A 22,729-nucleotide genomic window follows, 5' to 3' on the forward strand; every position below is an offset into this window, starting at 1 on the left:
AAGTGCTAGGAAATTGCACCTAGATGTGACATGTACACTTTTGCACACTGTGCTTTTTTAGATTTTTCCTCCTTCTAGTTTTTAGACGCTAATCTTGGGAGCAGAGAGAGTAGCAATGCACCTCAATGTGTACTGGTGGACCATCTATATACACCAGTGCCAAATCCAAGGTGTTTTGTGATACTCTTCCAGTGCTCTTCATAGATGACTATTCAGTAGGAACCACTAGAAAAAAAATGCAATTAACTTTCCTACCTGATGCGACTGGTTCTCAATTAATTAATAGGCTGCATCTTACATCCAATGTGGACAACAGTTGCAGTGAGAACTTAGAAGAGTGGCTTGAGAACCCCTAAGACATTGAACTCTATATTAAAGTGAATAATTGCCCAGAATGCTCTGCATTCAACCAAATGCTTATCAGGAAAATACGTATCTGTTTACTTTGTACATTGTTTTTATTTACTATATTGTTTTTGCCAAGTAATTGAAATATATACTTATTTTTTTCAGTCTCAAAGATCAGTCCAATGCAGCTTGGTAGCTAAATAGGGAATGTTCAGCTAAATGTTAATATTTTCACTTAACAAAAATGTGAGTGGCTGCTGCAGTTCAGTAGTCAGAACGGTTTCCCATTGTCACAGCCGTCACATGGAGCAGAGTGCAGAGAGATAAGCCCAGCTCCAATCTTTCCAGGACCAGTGAAGGTGACATCCCCTTGTGTCCGAGAGCATCATTTCTAGATTACGTTAAGAATTTGATCCCCCTGCGGTACAGCCATTAAAGCATTGCAATAGAGAACATAACCTGGGATGCTTCTGAGCTTGAAATACACGGATTGTCTAGTGTCCCAGAACTGTGAATAATGTAAGCTATTCTGACTCCACTTTCCCTGTTACTCAAGTTGTTTGGTTTGCATACATCGAACAATTGTACAGTGGTTTTGTGAAAGTAAATTGAGTAAAGAACCGTATGGTAATGACTTTCTTTTCATAACATCCTAGTGTAAGACTACTTAAAAAAATCATTATTTGAAACCTCTTAAAGAGGAATATTTATGACAGAGCTCATTAGTCAATGATGACTACTTTTAATTAAAATACAATAAAGGGAATAGTTGGGATGATTGTCTTACTCCTCTACATCTTGGCCCCATGAGTAATGTCTGACTACATGCTGAACTGTCCAAGATTGCATTATCTGTCTACTCGGGTGCATTGTTTATGGCTACTGCAGACCTCTCGAGCTGGTGTGTATTCACAGATGGACATGGGTAAAGCCTGCCAACAACTGACATTGTGCTTACACATGGAGCCCCAGCACCGTAATGTGAGAGATTCTATACCTGCTGCAATATATTCATCTCCAGCCAGATTAGGAATGCAATGTGTGGGGCTCCACAACAGTTCATTACGTTTGTAAATGATTATGCCTCTAACAACATTGTATATTGGATTAAATCACTTAATGTTCCACATTTTATGTTTCAAGCATAAGGATGATTATAACTCACTATGAATGTGCATCTTTGTAGTACACGAATAGCAGTAGAAACCTTTATTTCCTCCTTTGTGACACAAGGCCTGCACTCTTGATTATTTAGAGCCAGAATAGTTTGCAGTCTTGCTCAACTAGAGAACTTTACATTTTAATTTGTCCCTGACTCTGTGGAGCTTGGTGTCATTTCCCTAGATTTTTTTTTTATTTTTTTTTGGGGGGGGAAGGGTTTAAGTCTGTGCCCAGTTTTTACACTACTGTGCAAGTCTGTTTGGCAGAGACAGACCGGCAGAGTATGCCGCCCGGACGCACTGATTGTGTTTCGCCCCCATCGCTTCCCCTTGGATCCACCAGTTGTCAGAAGCCAGTAAGCCTACCAATATGTCTGTTATTTGTGTATTTGGGAAACCCAAGCATACAAACAATGCATTAATAACTCACATTGGTCAGAATCAAATCCAGGGTCTCTGTGTTATGAAGCAGCAATTCTAAACCCTGTACTGCTGTGGAAGTATCTGAATTTACATAGATGGGAGCTGCCATCTTGCGTGACGTTCTAGAGGTAAACCTAAAGATTCTGCATCAGCATTCCTAGCATCAGTCTTCTATGGTCATGGTAATTTCCTAAATCTGCAGTACCACCATCAGAAAAGACTTTACTAATGCGCCCCTCCCCCACAATGTAACCCCTTCAGAAACCCAAGCGGTCATTTTTCCCAGGCTCCTCCATTCCTCTTCAAGCCCTGGCTGAAAACTGGGTGTGAGCAGGATGACCAATCACTAGTCTCTTGCAACTTCCGTCCTCCGCTTTTTTTTAAAAGTGATGAGCTAAATTGCTTTGCTGGTTCTGTATTACAGAAGCAACAGCACCCCAGCACACCCCCGGGCTCTGGCTAGTGGGAGGGGTATGTTAGTAAAATCTTTTACATAGGTGATTGTGCAGCTGTAAGAGTGTACAGAAAACATCTGGGCCCATGGGTTTACCCATTGAAAAGGAATTTAACCATCTGAAAATTCTAAGTGAAATAGAAGACTGTCAAAATCTTGGCCTAAATTATGTTTCTTTTAATTTACAAAAAGCAAAAAAGCAGTGAAATGTGCAGTTTAGCCTTGTCACCTTTATGTAACAGATTAAACTAAAGCTTTCTTTCCACTGACATTCTTCTCCATACTAATGCAATGCCATTATTCTCTTCTCATTATTGCATGGACATCATTCCACCCACTGCCAAGGCCTCCAGGGACAACAGAATAGTGACAAGACCCTGACAAGGCCAGTCCTCTAATCTTTCCACTGAAGCTGTTGCTGTGACATACTGCTCGATAGCCAGTATTTAAATCATCCATTTCTCTCGGTGGCAGTCATTATGCAGGACTGTTTTTGTCACACAAAAAAAAATCATGGTGCTAAAATAGAATGTGAAGTCATTTTAGATGTCAGAGCTGGAAATGGAAAAGTTTCTTAAGCCAACTACAATACTAGTGAAGGTTTGTTGGCTTAATGACACTTTTTCGGTTAGGTGTACATATAACTCACAATAACAACCAGTAGTAGTTTTAACATTTTTAAACTTGTATATTATATACACTTTATTGTATTTCACATAAATCTGACGGTCTATTTTTAACAGTGTAGTCTTATAAAAGCCAAAACTGCAATGTACAATTTTTATTAAACATGCCCCTCCCTCTATGTTCCTGCAAGAATGCTTTAAATTGTTGATTGGGCTGTTTTGTGTACTAAAGTTCCTGTGACACTATGTAATCCATAGTCAGTGTGCTGGAAGACTTCTACAGTCTGTCATATTAAATAGACTCCAGCCAGTACGTGGTATGAAGATACTTAGTGATGCATATTTGCCTTTCATGCAAACATGTAAAAAGGTGACTTTAGAAGAAATTCTACAACCGTATCAAACTATATGGTGTCTGAGTATTTGTGTTTTGGTGTCTGGCACCTATGTAGATTTGAGTGGGCTACAAATTCCATTTTCTGCAAAGTGTTAGTAGATATTTAAAGCTGGATTTTTGAACATAGAAAACTGTTGAGTGATTTTCTTGATTGCAGTTTGTTCTCACCTTGCGTGTTCAGATGAAACATGTTGCCAATGTTGTTAATAGGAAAGCGAGATAAGAGAATTAAGAAGGTTGGCATTTTTCTCTATCCCCTTGGAGGTATAACTAACTCCATTTTCGCCTTTGTCAAGATCATTGCAAAAGTAAATATTTAATAAAAGGGTTTCTCAAATCATGGAAAGTATTGTACTGGTTTTTTTTTTTTCTATATTTGTTGGATTTATACCATAACTGCCAGCTTTCAGCATTTTAAAAGGCAAAATTGAGACACAAGAAGGCCATCCAATAACTCACTATGACCACTCCAAGATACGCCCAAATCCATGGTTCTGCCCATTCTTCTCAAACCATGCTCACAGTCTTCTGAGGCCTATTAGAGTTTGAGAATCAGGTCAAGTCCGCCAATATATTTTCTCTTGGGATGAAAGTTCTGGTGATAACATGGTATTCAGAAATGTTTTTTACCATCTAATTGACTTCCACTAAGGAATAGTTTTCTACATATGTAAAGAAGACTAATAACTAGAAATGAGCAACATTTTCAATGATAAATGTTTGCTTCATTTCATATTTGCCCACAAAATTACACGTGACTCGCCACCAGAATTTGTCTTAAGTTTTGCCAAACTTAGCCCAACCATGCCACAGAGCAGAACAACGTGATATTGGTTATCCATGTTCTAGACTATAAACTCTTTGAAATGCTGCTGCAATTTTGTTCATCCCTACTAATACGTCTGTACCTGACAGGATGTGGGGAGACTCGACGTGCTAAAACTAAAAATCTATGCAAATAAAAAATATTTTATACACTTGAAGTCTTGGTGGTCACAGTAAAGGGATGGGGCAGCAGAAATGACATTGGGGTCAAAAAGGTCAAGGCTGTTTGCGTTAAGTTTTACGATATGTAATCATAAATCGGGGATAGGGAATAGGGACTTGGGTATTGGACCCAGGAAATTTTTTATTCCTGGGTCTAATTATATTCTCTCACAATGCAGGAGTTATCCTTCAATAGGCACTGACTATTAACAATGGTTAAAATAGTGATTGACTTTATTTTGAAAAAGGATAAACTCAGCAGAGCTTGCTAAGATGGTGTGATTTTATCATCAAAGACTAATAGTTAATTAATTAGGAAATGCATGAGACCATGAACAAAAAACTGCAGGTATTCTGTAGCAAGTATACGTTTCAGTTACATTATCTGTTCTAGTTATCCAGATTTGAGGGATTGGGACACCTTTATTAACAAAATATTCTTGTATTTCAATAATTGGTGCTTATGCAGAAACCTCTCAGTCAGAAAACAATTGTACTGCAAAGAAATCAATGTTGCGTTGAAAAATCTTCAGCAGTTAATATTATATTAACTAAATATATACATGCTAGTCCATTAAAAAAACCCACTTTGCATTCTTTGAATATTTCATTTCCTCACTTCAGAGGTGGTGGCAATGGGAATGCAAGTATCGGCATTTCTCATGTTAAACGGCAAAAGAAATATGTTGTCAAACAGGATTGCTAACACTAATATTGTACCTTGTGTAAAAAAAATATTTTTTTTATGTATTTGGAAATGTTACAAACTTTATGCAAAGTACAGTGCATTACACTCTCAAACGATGTCAGAAAAAGACTTTGAAATATATAAGCACTCACACATGGACATATGCATAGAGAGTATGTGATGTAAAAACGGGTCCCAACGCAGACAAAATGTGATCAGGCAATCATTTAAGATAATATATAAAGAGAAGGCTGAATTAGTTTTTTCCATTTTTTTAAGCGTAAAAGAGAGGAAGGTAGAAATATAAATTCAAGGAGGGAGGCGGAGTGGCCTACCGCCAGAGAGAGAGTAAGAAAATGAAGAGGAAAGGAGGAGACAGAGAAAAGGTGGACCAGGTGGACAGAGTATAAGTATAAAATTATATCAAGGGTATATGGAAATGGAAGGCTCCCACACTTTGAGCAACGATTTAGAGGTGGTGTGAAAAATGCTGGTCATATATTCCATTTTATGTGTGTGCCAGAGTCTGGAAATAACCTAGTGCTCCAAACACTTCAAGTGATTATTGGCAATCGGTAAGTGTTTAACACAAGGCAGCTGAGACTAATATATGTCTAAACAGTTTGTTAAGGTGAGCAGTGGCAGATTGTATCCCAAGTGGTAGGAGGTAGAGCTTGGAGCAGATGGGAACAATACATATGGAATTTTAAAGATTAAATGTATCTTAAATATACAATATACTGGTTTGTTACGAATAAATTGCAATTTAGACAAGTCTTTCACTAGCATATTGAGTGTTTTTAAGACGTCCATGAGATCCCTGATTCATGGTTTTGGGGTGTTAACATTATTGGCTGGTATAATCTGTCACTGGAGTGTGTGGTCCAGCTTGACTGAAGTGGTTAATGTCTTGTATTAGGGACTGTTCTGAGTGGTAAATCCCTTGTTTTTGGTCAGTTTTCCTGGCAGTAACATGAAAACTGCTGTTACGACAGCTAGAGCTGTTGAAACCAGGGTAAAAAATTGTTTCATTGACATAGATTTTTAATATTGGAAGATTCTTCATTTGTAGTTACGGTCTTAGATTCTTCAGGCATTTTCCAGTGGTCTAAATGAGATTAATAGTGGTTATGTGCTCATTGTCCAAATGTTTACATGTATTTGTATTACTATAGATATATACCCTACCGGCGGTGGTCAAGTGAGGTAGTAATCAAGTGGGTAAACCAAAAAGTGCACATTTTTTTCAATTGATAGATAATAAAAGTATCAAAGTCTAAAACGCAGGATAAGACTGATAAACCCTACTTTGTCTAAACACACCAACACAATAAATTGATTGAACAAATCAGAAAATATAATCACAGCACCCAAATGTAAATAGCATTAATTATAGCTATTATCTGAGCTCAGAATTAAACTCCTAAATTAAAGGGAGGGTTAGCATGATTTGTTTTATGTCTGTTACCTTTATCTAAAGACACTTAGGGGTATATTTTTAAATGGATGAAAAGCCCTAGTCTCCAGATTTCTCCCTATTTAACAGAGCCCCTGGGCCAATGTAGACAATTGGCGGCTGTACTTTTCGCGTGGGGTGTCCAGCAAAGGTTCCCCATAATTTACCATGTACAGCGTCGCTATAATCCTGAGATGGCAATAGCAGAGGCCCCCTAAAGGGGAAAAAAATGCTTTACGATGTAAATAAAGCCTTTTTTTTCCTGTTTTGTTTACATCGTTGTTTTTTTAAAATGTTTTATTTAATTACTTTTTTTTTTTTTTTAATTTAATCTGGAACTAACTCTATATCAAACAACTTGATTCAATAAGCCAGATATTATTGTAATGCTTGCAGCTTCTTTGTATTTTTTTAATCCGTGTACGCTGGAAGGAAATTGCGTTGAATAATAGTGATTTGCCGTTTTTTCTAATGTGTTTAATCAATACTGTTGTTTTTTTTTTAAATGTACTTTTAGTATTACATTTATAAGGTTTCATTGATAGGCAGACTTGTTAGATTTTTTTATATATGTATTATTTTTACAATTTTATTGGTAAGAGGCAGGCGCTGCTATACAATTTTGTGTTATTGAATCTGGAACTGGGTTCCAGTGTGCATCCACAAGCCGGTTCACACATTCGCAGATTGACCCACTAGAATCGGATTTGAGCACCATCTGAGAGCTCCAGGAAAACACAAAGAAGACTGTTGCAGCCAGATTAGTCCCATGCATGCAAAATGTGGCACAGGTCAAAGTGCGATGCCCCACTAAGGTTCCCTCTGTTATAGTAAAAACCAGACCAAGATTGAGACAAATGGAATGAAAACGATGTCACCCTAATGGTCATCGCATAATGGAACACCAAAAAGAGCATAAATAAATAAACACACTATTTTAAATGAACAAACGGCACCCATACCCTTGTTTACCATATATATATATATATATATATATATATATATATATATATTTTTATATTATGTGTGTGTGTATATATTTTATTTTATTTTCAATTTTTCTTGATCAGTTATAGTCCAAATTGGAAAGATTTGCTTCTTTCTTAGTCTGTATGTAGGTATGTGAACTACATCGTGTTGTCATACATGCACAGTGCAGTTATACATTTGCACCACCTGAATTTCTTTATGTGACATGCAATACCGATTTCAAAGTCATGAATCATAATGCAAGATTTTATTTTTTGTCATCACTGCCACTCCAGATCATGTTGGTCTGAAATCCTAGTTAAAGGGGGACACATCTATAGGTCTAACCTGCTACATTTATTTATCTATTAATATTCTCAAACTCTGTGTTGGCTATTAAGCAAGAGCTGTTAGCATTTCATTCTTTGGGTGAGATTCAATTGCCGGTTATGACCCGCGATGTTCAGCTGCGCAAATTGTCGCCCACAATGTGTTTCCGTGGACTGATCCAGGGAGACATTGCGCTGGATTGAATCTTCCCTTAGTGTAGCAGACTGATTTCATAAAAACAATAGGTAGTTTAAAGTTTTTTTTGTTTTGTTTTTTAGCTTCCTTGTGTTAAATGCAGATTAATGCTTTTGACAGTGATTGACTGTAAGAAGTTTTTCCACAACACCAGTAGAGAAACTGGATTATAAACTTCTCCATGGCTGGGACTGATGTAATATGTTTGTATTATACAAATAAAGTGTAATAATTTGAATTAATGGTCAAGCTCACTTTCTTTTTTAAAAAAGGTAAGCTTCTGACAGCATTTTCATTAATCTTAGAGATAATGGTTTGAGAGTCTGAACCTTATTCATTGTGTTAAGCGGGATTTAGCACAGTTTACAGGTCTTCCACAGTGTGTTTTTGGTATTAAATGATCACAAGGGAAATGTGGTTTCAGGTCTCTAACCTGAACACTTTTATGAAATAACAAATGTAATTATTCTATTACCAGGTTTGCTAAGAAACCTGACCATTTAGTGGTGAGGCATTTTAGCTTTAAAAGACTAGGTCAGTGCTTTCCCACTGAGGATGGAGGGTGTTATGGCATGTAGGTGTGATCATCTGGTCATGGCTATTCAGGATGCATGTGTGAAAGCAATCTTTATGGAAAACAGGAATTCAAGAGTCGGGCATAAAGATTATTTCACTTGGTAAAGCTCTCTAAATTTGTGCTGTGGCATTAATGTGTGGCCCAGAGCCAACAGCTGAGCTGATGGAAAATTGATGTACAGTGTTTGAATGAAGTTACTAATTTTGTTTTCGCCTTTGTTAATGAATGTGCTGTGGCCATTCTCCAAATGTGTTGTGTGTTCTATGTGTATTGATTTTTGGTGGTAATTGTTGGAAGAGGTTTATGGTTGTGTTTCTATAGCCTCAAGGCACCAAACCTTTTCCTGATGTAGGATAGAGCAGGCCTGGAAAACCTGTGGCTCTTCAAGTGTTGTGAAACCACAATCCCCAGCATGCTTTGCCAGCCGATAACTGGCTAACAATTCTGTAGGCTCTCTCTCAGGCCTGGACAACTTGTGGCTCTCCAGATGTTAAGCTCATTTAAAATCTTTTGATACGGAGTAGAAATTTTGCTAACCTTAATAAATACACTAGTTAGTTTCAAGATATTTTAAGTCTGTTAGCTGTTTAGGCTTATTCTGTAAGGTAACGTTCATAGAGTTATTGTGATAAGTAAGACTATAAAATGAGTGTGTACACCCTTTTTGTCTGTCCAACTAGGAGTTCAGACAGACGGGTTGATTATTAGCAGGAAACAGGGGGGCTTAAGAATTGCGTTTTTTCCATATAGTACTTCTCACATTTTTTGAATGTAGATAATTTAAGTTAAAGCCCAGATCCACCCATACCACATCTTGATTTGGCCATATAATGTCTCTTCAAAATGGGACGAGACCAGTTTCTGGTAGCATCACACATGTGACCATTTATCAAATATGGACTGTGCCAGGAAAATTTAGTGTGGGCATATGTCTTCTAAAACTACAGTGTCAAGTCATTGGAAAGCCATTTGCCTGGGCGTAAGTTGTGTTTTATAATGGTCTTTGGGATTATGTACTACATGCCACATTTATTCTCCATAAAAGATAATTTTGCTGGTCCAAAAGAGAAATGGTTAATGAATACCCAGACAAATGATGTGTGAGACACATTGTAATAAATAATTACCTAAATAATATATGTAATGTAACCTTTTATTATGTGTAAATCTTTATTGTCTTTGTTTTACAATGTGATAAATTGTCAAACATTTTTCCTTATTTTTCCTTTATACAGCATTAGATTTGTGCATACAATCCACATAAAACAGCTTGTTACCTCTACAGAGGTAATGAGCAGTTCAAAAGAAAGGGCTGACTGGCACGCTGATGGGATCACTAACTGCATGCTTGCTCTGAAATATGTTTTATGCATTCCAATTAAATGCAGCCATTAAAGAGAATCAAATATCACTGGATTTCTTCTGGTAAATAAGGACTAATTTAATTTGTTAGTGGCATATTTTATTTGACAGCTTCTTAATGTTCTTGATCTGGCGAGTTTAACTTGGTTACCCCGATATAATTGCTCTTTAATGCCTCGTACTTGCCTGCGTTTTTGGTAATAAGCAGCAGACTTTGCATTCACAATACCCTCACAAATATAAAAGATGCCGAGTGCGAACAATGAGGCTGTTCTGTGGAGTCTCACATTGGCTCTGCAGTAACCATAGAGTAGCAGCTGTCAGCCCGTGGTGAGTTCATTACTATTGTTTTTTATTATGTGTACAGTAAATTACATTTTCTGAGTTTAATAGGTCTTTTTCACCAGCTCCAAAACATAATTGCCCCTTGCCATGGGATTTTGAGCAGATAGTACCTTACATACTGTGGTCATGGATCAAGAAGAATTATACAAATACTTTCCCTAAAGTGAGTTTTTGCCTAGTAGTGAAATGAATACACAAAATATTCGCAGGGCTCTTTGGACTAATTCTCCAAGCCCTGTATGGCAAGGAGTGCTTCAGAGCAGCAAATGTAACTGTACTGGTGATGCTTATAGTGTGCAGTACAGTGTGCATTGGCTGCCCTTACAGTTATTATCAGCTTAGCTGATCAACATCATTTTTCAGAAACCTGCAATATGGGTGAACCTCTGAACAGCATGAGTGCTGGTTAAGCTGATTCAGAGGGTAACTGCACCTCTAATTCTAGTGTCCGACCTACACTGAAACAGGCTCTTACCTCCATGTGGCTTATGTTATTGACTAATGTTCAATAAGATCACTATTCATTATATAATGCAAAGTGCCAGAAAACACTTATGTATTTAAATAACCAACTTACCCCCATTTTTGTTGGTCTCCGTTTAAATGCAAAATATTAATAAATCGTTAATCCAAATAAAAAGCAATGCAGCCAGTTTTCAACTTTGTCCACTGTTGTTCAAATGCTATTTTCAATATTGATCTGAGAAGCCCGAGGGCTAAAGAAAGCTAACAATTCCCAGAATCGCAGGAGGTAGGGAGCAGTATGAACATTTTGGACCTGTCCCCATGTATATTTGTTTTTTAAGTTTTCTGAACAAATCTGATCAATACTGCATGTATGAGGATATTGTTATCTTACCCACCAGTCTAAGATAAAAAGAAATTAGTCTGAGGTTGGCGTGTGAGATTTAAATTACTTTTTTACATCAAAGTTTTGTAAACAAGGGTGGGTAGAAGTTGTATGTGGTTTAAGATTATGTAAATGTGTTTAAAAAACAGGGTTTTTTATTTTTGTTTTTTTTATAGATTTAAACTTTTTTTATGCTGTCCTTATACAGGGACCTTGAAGGAAGCATACATGTCTCTCTTTGGGGTCCGTACTGCATTGAAAAGAGAAACAAAGAAGCTAATATTTACAAATAAGGAAGCTCAAAAACTACTATTTTCCCATGTAACTGTTGTCTGTACTGAAGAGTACTTAAGTTTTTACCACCCAACAGCATTCAGAATAAACACTTGGTTATGTTTTATATATAAAATGTCAGCTATCAGATATGAAATGTATATGCTTGGGCAAAGGCGGAACTAGCTAGCTGTGGGTCCCGGTGCAGGGAGGAGGGAATCAGGGCCTGCAACTCGCTAGTTCCCCCATGCAGCGGGCACCATTATCTCTATGGGACTCAGTGCACCGAACCTGCTGCACCAATGGTAGTTCAGGCACACTGCTTGAGTGTTTTCTTGGTTAACTCCAAGGAATAGCTTACTTGCCTACTCTCTTGGATCGACGTTTGTGTCATTGTGCAGCAGGGCCGTGATGACTGGAGTCATCTTCATGGGCTTCAGATACTTTGAAACACCCCACTGAGCTCCGTCTTTGAAATCCTCCTTCCTCCTTCTCCCTCCTCTGTCATCACATGACATTCCTGTGAGCCTGTGCCTGTGTAGCAGACGGTCTGTGTCTGGCAGCCATTTTTGTTTGCCAAATATGTTGGAGATGGCTAAGAAAAATTTGTTGTGTTTTTTTGTTTTTGTTTTATTTAGATCAGGTGTATGCTTAAACAGTTTCAGTACTTTTTTTAAAGACTGCTGCCATAACAGCTGCTTAAACTGCTTAACTACCCTTACTGCTCAGAGAGGATGGGAACATCAGTTACCCATGCTTGCCAAACTTTTCAAGTTGGCTTCTGGAGGAAGTGGTGGGCGTGTGGGGGCGTGGCTCATCGACTCGCATCATTTTGGCCCCTGCTATGAAATGCCAAAATTCACAGAATTACATAGCAGGAGCATGGCTTAATGGCGTGATTGCGTCATTAATCTCTACCCCCATAACGATCCGGGAGGATGACTACTCTTCCAGGAGGACTCCCCGAAATTCGTCAGCCTCCTGGAAATTACCATCCACTGAGAGAGACTTACTTTTTGGGCACTAGAATGATGGCTTCAAAGCTTGCTGCTATAGATCTGTAAAAGTCTGTCCTACATCCATAGTTAGACTTTCAATAAATAAACTGTCATTAGCAGAAATGCATTTACTATGAATTTGAACAATTCTGAATGATTTCTAAGTAAACAAGCACAGTTATGATTGATACATGAATTCCTGTACTTGGTTCAGTAAAGGCGTTTTAGTTGTGTGTTTCCACTGTGTAATTATTGTAAACCATATTCCACAAATCCTGTTTTAATACCATTTAATCTGAGCAATGGATGATTGCTTTCAGTTGTTACAAGTATCTGCACTGACTTAGATGATTGTTAATCATGCAAATGGCTTCATTTATTTTGGATTTTATGTGCAAAGAAACAGTTTACTGAAATGAGGATGTTTCCACAATTTATTTTATGCTACAAAAACAGAGTGATCTATAATAAACTGCTAGAATTATTTCACACACATGAACTGTTGGTGGGTGTCTAAATGTATCATTGTAGTCATGGTTTGTAAAGCCAAAACATTCAAAGTCTAAAATAATATCTGATATTCCAGTTTGTTCTGTGGCAGTGGGTATAACACATACATTATTCACAATAGCTATTTATTTTTTTTCTCACTTTGAGATGAATAAGCCACACGTTCCAAAACTGGAGACGGCAAACTGACTGCTTCATTGGAATTACAATTCCTGTCGAGCTGTCAGTTGCCATGGTTAAAATAGCAATTCTGTTCCTAGGAAATGGGGGCATGAAATCCCTTTCAATGGTTGTTAGGAAATCAACATAAATTATATATCTTCAAATATGTACTTGCAGTTCGTAGCCCAAAGACTACCTAACGTTCAAATGACTACTGTGACATGGGATTTTCAGTAAGCACTCCGTTAGTCAGCTGGAAATGTAGGGGATGGAAGCCATTACTCAGCACATGGGCTAAATGATCAGTGTAAGGTCTACATTGACATAGAACACCTCCTCAGAAATACTGCATTTCCTCTATGTGACTAGAACAGTAGAGGACTAGACCCGCTTACTCATCATAAAAGTGTGTGTATATATATATATATGTATATATATGTATATGTATGTATGTATGTATATATATATATATATATATATATATATATATATATATATATATATATATATATTTTTAGTAGGTTTACATTTTATTATTGCATTCATTCATACAGTGTGAATGTCTGTTTGTTTCTGTAAGAGGTTAGTAGATATATCTCATTATTTCTAGCCCAAACAAGAAGTTAATGTTTATTGTATTAAGAGAGAGCCTCCCTGATCTAGCATACCTCATCACAGTATGCCTCGGATCTCACAGGCAGAGTTGGATTAAGGCTTTGGGGAACATAAAACAGGGGGTCCCTATGGTTTACAATTAAGAGCAGCATAGTTTCATCATTCAGCGAATGTTTCTTAGTAAGCCAATTTTGAGTCACATGGTTCTGAATATACTACACTATTAGGTCCCTTGATTGTTTTATTTAATAGTGTCCATTTGACTGTTGTAATTAATGAATTCCCTCTTTTGATATACTTAGCTTAGGGCTTCTTTCTTCTCTCTCCTGTCCTGGTCATGTGTGTCCATGATATCCTGTTAAAAGAAAAGATTGTATATGAAAGGTATTAATGGTTCTCAAACCTTTAGGCAACATATTTTTTTAAAAAAAAAAATTTGAAAAATAAATCCCCATAAATTAAACTAGCTAAACTACTGCCAAATTTTAGCAACACTTAGCATAGGCAGCACCATTGTCTAGCAACTTGACTGACTTCTGTGCCTGTATTGCAAGCACAAATGCGTCAGCAGGGAACTTGATGTCATTTTACTCATTTACATATTTTCTTTAGTATTACACAACATATGTCGTTGGTGTTTGTGTTTTTGCTTCATCACGGTTCTGCTTCTCTTATTAAAGATTTCTGTCTTTCTCATGCAAATCCAAATCTAAGTGAAATCATGGCGTTTGTTTATAATTCAGTACATGGTGCACTGTGAGGCAATGGACACTGAATAAAACACCACTTGTCCCAGGTTAATGGATGTGCTGCCAGCATTCACCAGTCATGACTGCACTACTGTGCAGCATCACTCTGTGTTTTATAGACTTGCCAGCTGTGATAGACAATAGTGTAAATATAGAATATGATTATATGCTCTGTAAATGTCCCCCAAGTTCTACATCTTTTGTATAGTTTAGTGAAGTTGAGAAAATTAAAGCATACTTGCCAACTTTTCCTCATTGGCTTCAGAGATGACAGGGGAGGTGGGCGTGTGAGGGCGGGGCTTGACAAATCGCATCATTTTGGCCTCGCCCCCTAGACGATTGTCACAATTTTGGACAATTACAGCAGGGGGAGGGACTAAGATGGCACAATATTTGCATCATTAAGCCCCACTCCCCGCCACTTATCTATTGCAGAGGCGAGAATCAGGAGGTTGTCCTGTTCTCCCGGGAGCGCGGGAGGTCTCCCAGAAATGCAGGAGTCTCCCGGACATTCTGGGAGAGTAGGCAACTATGCGTTAAAGAAAAGCAGCGAATGAATCTCTAGAGACTGAAGTGTTTTTTACATTTCTGTCTCCATTACTGAAGTCTCATGTTGTCTTACCTGTCGGTCTTTTATTAAATCTTGGTCTCCATGAAAATGGACACCTCCATAGGCATCAATACATGGACATAGGGCACAATTTCTAAACTGTTTCATCATGCCACAGATGGCGAAGCCAAATCACGTCTTGTACTGGCTCAGCATCAGCGAGAATGCCAGACTATTCAGGGAGTGAGGGAGATCACCCCTATTTCAGGGAGTCTCCCTGACATTAAGAGTTGGCAAGTATGAATTGTCTGACTGGGGGAGCATTTATGAAAACTTGTGTAAAGGAAAAAGGTGGTATTGGCCATAGAACCAGACTCTTGCATGTTGTGGTTTAATAAAGGAAATAAACGTTCAGCTTTAGATGAGTGTTCTCAATTATTTAGTTACCATTTTTTTTATGTAATTTTTTTTTTACTTAAAATTGTTTAAAATAGTTTATTGTAATAAACGTTGTTGTACATTTTGTTGAATATCCTTACTGATAACAGTGTAATTGTTAACGGCACTATGTGGAAGGGCACAAAAACACCCCAGTAACATGGAAGATGCTATTTCTATGCATATGTTACGCAGTTGGTATTTTTTCTGTCTTACTGTACAATGTACCATAACATTCCTCAGCCATGTACATCTGACAACCACACAGACTGCTTTCTGAAACATCCAAATGTGTGAAAGGAGTGGAGGGATTAGGGTGTGGTGTATGTTGGGGAGAAGCACATTTAGTGTTTAGTTTATATATGTATATTTTGTATCTCTTAATGGTGATCCTAAGGAAAAGCATCTGTGTAGAAACGCCTTTAATAGTGCAAAGCAGTAATATGTTTAAGTTGCTAAAAAAAATATTATTATTGATTTAATACTTTTGCTGACTTCTTATGAAAACACAGCATTACTTATTACTTTAGAGCACCCTTCTCCATTCACTGAATTGAAATGTTCCCGGGTAGCCTGAACACTGTACAGTTTACAGAATATGATGCTACAAATGTCCAATGTTTCCCTTCTCACTCTAACTGGCACTGGGCTGAATACAGTGAATATATAATTGCTATGGGTTAACTCACATTTTTGCTATTTAATAAAATGGTAAACAAGTAATTTTATGCCATTTTGGTCTTTTACTAAGTCGTTCTTATTTCTCGCTTTCTTATAGGTACCTGTATTAAGGCCCATGGATCTAATGGTGGAGGCCACACCCCGAAGAGTGTTTTCCAATGCGCACACATATCACATTAACTCTATATCTGTGAACAGCGACTATGAGACATACATGTCGGCAGATGACCTGAGGATAAACCTGTGGAACCTAGAGATAACAAATCGAAGTTTTAGTATCCTTTTGGCTGATATGAAATGGTGGTGTGCCAGAGAGGAGCCCCATTTCATAAACTATTTTGTGATTGTAAAATGTTGCTCTCCATGTTTAATAGTTATGAAGTCTGACATTATTTTAAACTGTCTGAAATTTCCATGTACTACTGGCATGAATAAACATTTATTAAATCAATGAATGTGTACCAATTTTCTCCACAAAGTGGAGGCAGACATTTTGTGGACTGAACCACCTATAATACAGAAAATGCAGTCTTTCTATTCATTAGGAACTAGACACGTCCTCATTCCTAGTGAAATGATAGGCTGCACTTCCATAAATGTTGGCGCAGGGTAACAAAATGGCTGCCTCCAGACACTTGTTGTGGAAATATAAGTTTGTCACCTCATGATTTCTTTGCGGCATGTTTCAGCAATCATTGGGTGAATATATTTCTAATTGTATTTGGTCTATTATGCTTTAGCAAATCCTATCTACTATGTTCCTGATTTCCCAGATAACTGAGAGAATCTATGCCCTTAACTTCACCAACTTCAGATATTGTGGACATTAAACCAACCAACATGGAAGAACTCACAGAAGTCATAACAGCCGCTGAGTTTCACCCGCATAATTGCAACACGTTTGTATATAGTAGCAGTAAAGGAACGATACGGCTCTGTGACATGAGATCATCTGCTCTGTGTGACAAGCATTCAAAGTGTGAGTCGTCTTTTAACTACATTCACATTTATTTTATTTTGATTGGTTTATATCACAAAGGAGAGGTGTCGGCCTTACTCCAGGTAGGTTGGCATGGTATGCAAGTTGCCTGTTTGTATAGGAAACGCAGGGCAACGAAGGTTTATTGTGAAATGAATGTCTGCACAATGATACAGATATAACACATAATTTGGTTGTAATGTATTTAGAGATCTTTGAAAAAAACTTTAAATTCCTGATTAACCACTTTCGAAAGTCTCACAACAAATAAGTTATAGGTCGTATTTGACATCTTAAGTGGAAATAACCACAAAAATGCAATTATTTAAAAACTTTGACATGAGTGATCTTTGTATGACTCTTAGAAATCCGTATACAGATAAAATATGATCAGGTCCTCCGTTCTGTAATGGAGGTTGCCATGGTGATTTCTCTGCCAGTGTGCAGTATATACTGCAGGCTATTATTCTCCAAACATGTGGTGGTAAGATGGTGGTAAGTGTGTTTCATATTCTACAGAAAATATTGCCAATTATTCTCCAGTTTGTCTCCACTTCTTTGGTAAACTGGAGGTGTGGGCATTTTTAGAGAATATGGAGTACCGTAATTTTACTACCAATTTACTTCACTTTTCTGCTTTAGAAACTTTTGGACAAAATTCCTCACTGAATTAATAAAATATTATGATACCACATGCTTGTTCTGGTTGCATATTGTAAATTTGCAGTAGAATAAATATCGGTCCACTAGAGAGCTTAATCATGCAAGTCAGTGACTTAGGGTACTGGGCAGACATCCCCAACAATACAACAATTGAAAAATTCTATTCTGCAGACACAGCTGTGTGGTATTCATGGATAGGTTAAACTGCATGGGCTATCCTCACCCTTAAAGGGGTCGCACATTACCCATAATCTTAGTAATACGTTAAAACAATACACTTCATCAAAGAAAGAGACGCCTCTCTGTAATAACATATCAGCAAAAATTTTAAACGTGTTGCAAGCTAAAACAAACAGATCCAGCAATAAAGCAGGGAGGAGTGGGAGGCAGCAGGTGAAGGTTTCTAGGTCCACCTGTTGCCCATCACTAGGTTAGGCAATATTACATATTAACATATTTTATGTTTAGTTATATATTTTTTGTTTACTTTATCGTTTATCTTTAAAATGTTAGGTTATATGACCTTGTGTAAAGACAGTGGGCATTTCTTAGTGTTAACTATTATAGTTTACCCTAAAAAAAAAAATGACCATGATCAAAGTTAAAAGCATTATCTTTGTATCTCTGGAGACCATCATTAGAGTGAGAAATAATTTGGAAAATGCCTGCAACAAATATGTTTTAATATTTAACAAGTATTTCCACAGACGTGTTTACTGAGAATGTTGTCATTCTTGCTGAACTGATTATTACTCTTCAGGTTATTGTTTTATTCTGCACATTGAAGTGCATTTGTCTCTAGGTTCTGAAATCAGATGACACATGGAAGTTTTTAATTTATTTTTGCTATGTATCTTATAAAGCAAAACTACTCTAATCATTAAGTACTACCCATGATAAGTGACCATAATGTGATGATAATATCCCTTGCAACATAATATTGTGAAGGTACTATAATTCACAATGCATGTAGTCTTTATATTCCTGCTTGTTCTTTCATATTCGGTGCCGTTCTATGGGTTAATTCACCCCCTACTGTAAATTATATTTATATTAGAAGTCACTTGAGGCCTTAAGCTTCTTATACAGGTCACAGAAATCCAAAATAACTTCCAGTAGCCATTTAAATAGTTTGCAGTAGCTGAGCTGTATTATTTCTTAATATAAATGCAAGTTTCCATAATGAACAATGAAGTGATAACATCAGATATTGTTTTATAGTAGTTGATACATATATTAACATCACTTGTGTATTATATGGCTTATAAACTTCCCCATCCTCTACTAGCAGGTGAACATCATTATATTGCGTTGTAAAATGTGAAGAGCATGACAGGCAGCAGAAGGAAGTGTCCCTTAATTAACTTAAAAGGAAGGATACAACTGTACATTACACATTAGTTTGTTCACTGAAGCATTGGGTTCAAGCTAATGTCCTACCCTTCTCAGTGTGTGACCTCCGAGTTGTAATGAGCTTGAAGGAGAAGCTGTTAAGAACATAGGAGGACTTGCAATACTGCCACTTCAGCATCAAAAGCACTGTTATTACTTTGAGTATAGCTAAACACTATAAACACTACATGCTAAAGGATTTAAGTCTTGACTATAAAAGTGATTGACTAATATACAATACTGGTATATACTGTCTTGAAAAAGCAATGGAGATCTTTTATTAAGGAATTTATTGTGATGTAGATTTAGAGTAAAGGGATTTCCATAGCAGGAGTAATGTTTTGGTTTGTTTCATCTATTCTGAAAAATAAAATCCTTCATCCAAATAAAAAAGGCTGTTATAGCATATACCAGATCAACTAAGAGGGCAGTACACATACACTTTCATATCTGTGACTTAAATAACTGTGTTATCAAATTGCTAAAATATTCTGCATCTTTATACAATGGGGAGATAAAGCACGCTGTGTTGCTTGCAGTACAGGGGTATGAAACAAGACAAATGGAGTGCCGACTCTGCCTGCAAGATTTTTAGCTTTAATCGAGAATAAGAGAATTGATCAATAGATGTACAAGACATTTTTTTGAAACAATATCCTAGTAGCATGCTAATGCAAGACTTGAGGAAATTCTGTCACCATGACGACAAGGAAACTAACCCTGGTGACCAGTCTACAGGGGGCACCCGGCTGTCTCGGGTCTCCCTCTCTCTCTGTTCTTTCCCGTCTCCAGGAATTGCATGCCCGGCTTTCTTACTGCGGGGTGGAGACATTGGTGAGAAAGTCAGTCTAGCAATGAATCAGAATTAATTAGTTGCTCTCTTCACTTCTACACTGTCACTCTCAGTGCAGTACTTCAGTGCTGTTGGGAGAGAGACCAGATCAAAGTCTCATCTTGCGAGATAAAGCTAAGCTTCCCAGCAGCAGGATCGTTTAGCTGTTTTGTTTAAGACGTTCCTCCGCTGCCTGGCCTACTCTGGAAAGCTCTTTACAGGCAGGTGAATGAATATTTTTTTGAAATTGTTGGCTCATAAGTTTTGGCTCTGGCTCCTAAACCGTAGAAAAATTTGTTGAGCCCTGTACTAATGTATAGATAGTGAGGGGAGCGGGTGTACAGAATTAAAGCGCTTTACAGGTTGAACTGGAGGAATAAGTATGGATAAAAGTTGTGTTTGTATTGTTTGCAGAGAAGGTGAGAGAGAGTAGTTAAGGATCATGACAATTTTAAATTTTATAGACATTTATTTATATAGCGCCAGCAAATTCCATAGCGCTTTACAATTAGAAACAAACAATAATAAAACAATACTGGGTAACACATACAGACAGTGAGGTAAGAGAGCCCTGCTCGCAGGCTTACAATCTAAGGGACAGTGGGAGTTTGAAACACAAGGACACGTGCTACATCATATTGCACATTGGACCAGCTAGAATGCAAAGGTAAAAGTTATTGAGTGGGCTGTGTGATCAGTCACACAGCAATGTTGGTCAGAGGGCTGTTGTCTTGTGTTAGCTGTGTAGAGGATGGTAATAGGGTAACCTAGGGAGATTAAGATGCTGGTTGTGGAATATCATAAACTTGCCTGAAGAGGTGAGTTTTCAGAGAATGCTTGAAGTTTTGAAGACTAGATTAAAGTTTTGTTATGCGAGGGAGTGAATTCCACAAAGTGGGTACAGCCTGAAAAAAGTCCTGTAGCCGAGAATGGGAGGAAGTGATGAGAGTGGAAGAGAGATACTGATCTTGTGCAGAACGGAGGTGTCAAGTTGGGAGATATCAGACAAGTGAGGAGATATGTCGTTTCAATTTTGTTGACTGCCTTGTATGTTAGTAGAAGAATTTTATATTGGATTTGTTGCGAAACAAGCAACTAATGTAGAGACCAGAGGCTCAGCAGAGAAAGAACGGTTTGCAAGGAAAATCAATCTAGCCGCTACGCGTGCAGAATAGATTGTAGGGGTTCAAGTCTGATTTTGGGAAGACCAGTAAGGAGGGAATTGCAATAGTCCATGCGGGAGATGAGTGCATGAATTAAGGTTTTTGCAGTGTCTTGTGTGAGATATGTGCGTATTCTGTTAATGTTCTTTAGGTGTATGTAACATGTATTTAGATATAGAGTTGATGTGGGAAACAAAGGATAGCACAATACTTTTAGGTTGAGGCTGAGTGTTCCAGATTATTTTGCAGAACTAAGAGCATAGGTATGGTGGTATACAAGAGAGGAAATATAGAGCTTTAAAGACACGGACCAAAGTTTTGACTTGTATGCGATCAGAGCAGTGACTGTGCTTCACCATTGCTGTACAAACCCTCTACCAGAGCCTAGTAAGACGGATAGTAGTGGGACTTATAAAATAGCCAATTAATTGCTCTCAATACTCTTGGAGTACAGCAAAGCATTTTTGACAAACCAAAAAAATTTGACCTGTTAATGATAAAAATAGAGCAAGGTTGTGTTGTCTGTATTTGCATCCATTTTCCCAATTTTGATATTAGATAAAGAAAAAGTGGCCAACCTTATCAGTTGGATTGTGGCTAAGCTTCCATGCAGCCAGCTAACAGCTGTTGACAAGTTGAATAAGTTGAGCTAAGATTACCATGTATGTCAGGGACAATGAGAAAATTAGAGTGCGACTGCAAATTGCATTAAAGGAGTATTTTAAGAGGCCATTTATTAATCATTATCATCACCATTTATTTATGTAGCGCCACTAATTCCGCAGCGCTGTATAGAGAACTCACGAACATCAGTCTAAATTCCCTAACACACAGACAGACTTGGGGGAGCACCGGGAGGAAACCCACACAAACACGGGGAGAACATACAAACTCCTCGCAGATTAGGCCATGGTCGAGAATTGAACTCATGACCTCTGCTGCGAGGCAGAAGTGCTAACCACTACACCACTGTGCTGCCCACAGACAGACGCAAAAAGCTATATTTTAATACTAGAATCAACCTCAAAATGCAATTTAGAGTACTAAACTTGTTTTATTTCCACTGTGTTTGCTACCGATGGGATGTGAGCTCTTCCATAGTCTATCCCAGCAGGTCTACCACTAAAGTACTCAGTAAAAGAAAATAAAGGGAACAGATAGGCTATAACAGAAGAACTGCAGAGGTTGCAGAGAGGGAGCTTCACTGATGTAAAAGTCTGTGATGTGGGTTAGGCTGTGCGATTCCCCTTCCCCAGCAGTGGAAATCCTTTAAGAACCATAATCATGGAGGCTATAATAAACAGCTGGGTTCTCAGTCATTAAGCTAGATTTTCCATTTGTTCTATATTTCCCAGGGAATCTGTGTGGAAGCACGTTCCTATATCTGTTTTCTAGTATTTCGCATTACAAATGTGTGAGTGACTCTTTATAGTTTTGTTTTAAACATATTGTAATTACTCAAACTCTTTCCCCCCCCCCCCCCCAAAAAAAAAAGTAAAACTCCACTAGATTGGACAAAGCTGGTCTAAAACGTATGCAATTTGAAAGTGTTTTATT

At 37.6% G+C, this 22,729-nt stretch overlaps 1 protein-coding gene across 5 annotated transcripts in view; it reads left to right on the forward strand.

Annotated features, from left to right (window-relative positions):
* PPP2R2B (protein phosphatase 2 regulatory subunit Bbeta) overlaps nt 1-22,729 on the forward strand; it is a 286,470-nt gene that overhangs the window by 253,756 nt on the left and 9,985 nt on the right. For all 5 annotated transcript variants that reach the window (XM_075209660.1, XM_075209659.1, XM_075209658.1 and 2 more), the window contains 2 exons: nt 16,241-16,418; nt 16,958-17,122. In XM_075209660.1, coding sequence (XP_075065761.1) covers nt 16,241-16,418; nt 16,958-17,122 — 343 coding nt within the window. The remainder of the gene's footprint in view (nt 1-16,240; nt 16,419-16,957; nt 17,123-22,729) is intronic.

This window comes from Mixophyes fleayi, chromosome 4 (genome assembly GCF_038048845.1).
Source record: "Mixophyes fleayi isolate aMixFle1 chromosome 4, aMixFle1.hap1, whole genome shotgun sequence".
In the NCBI taxonomy this organism is placed as follows: Eukaryota; Metazoa; Chordata; class Amphibia; order Anura; family Limnodynastidae; genus Mixophyes; species Mixophyes fleayi.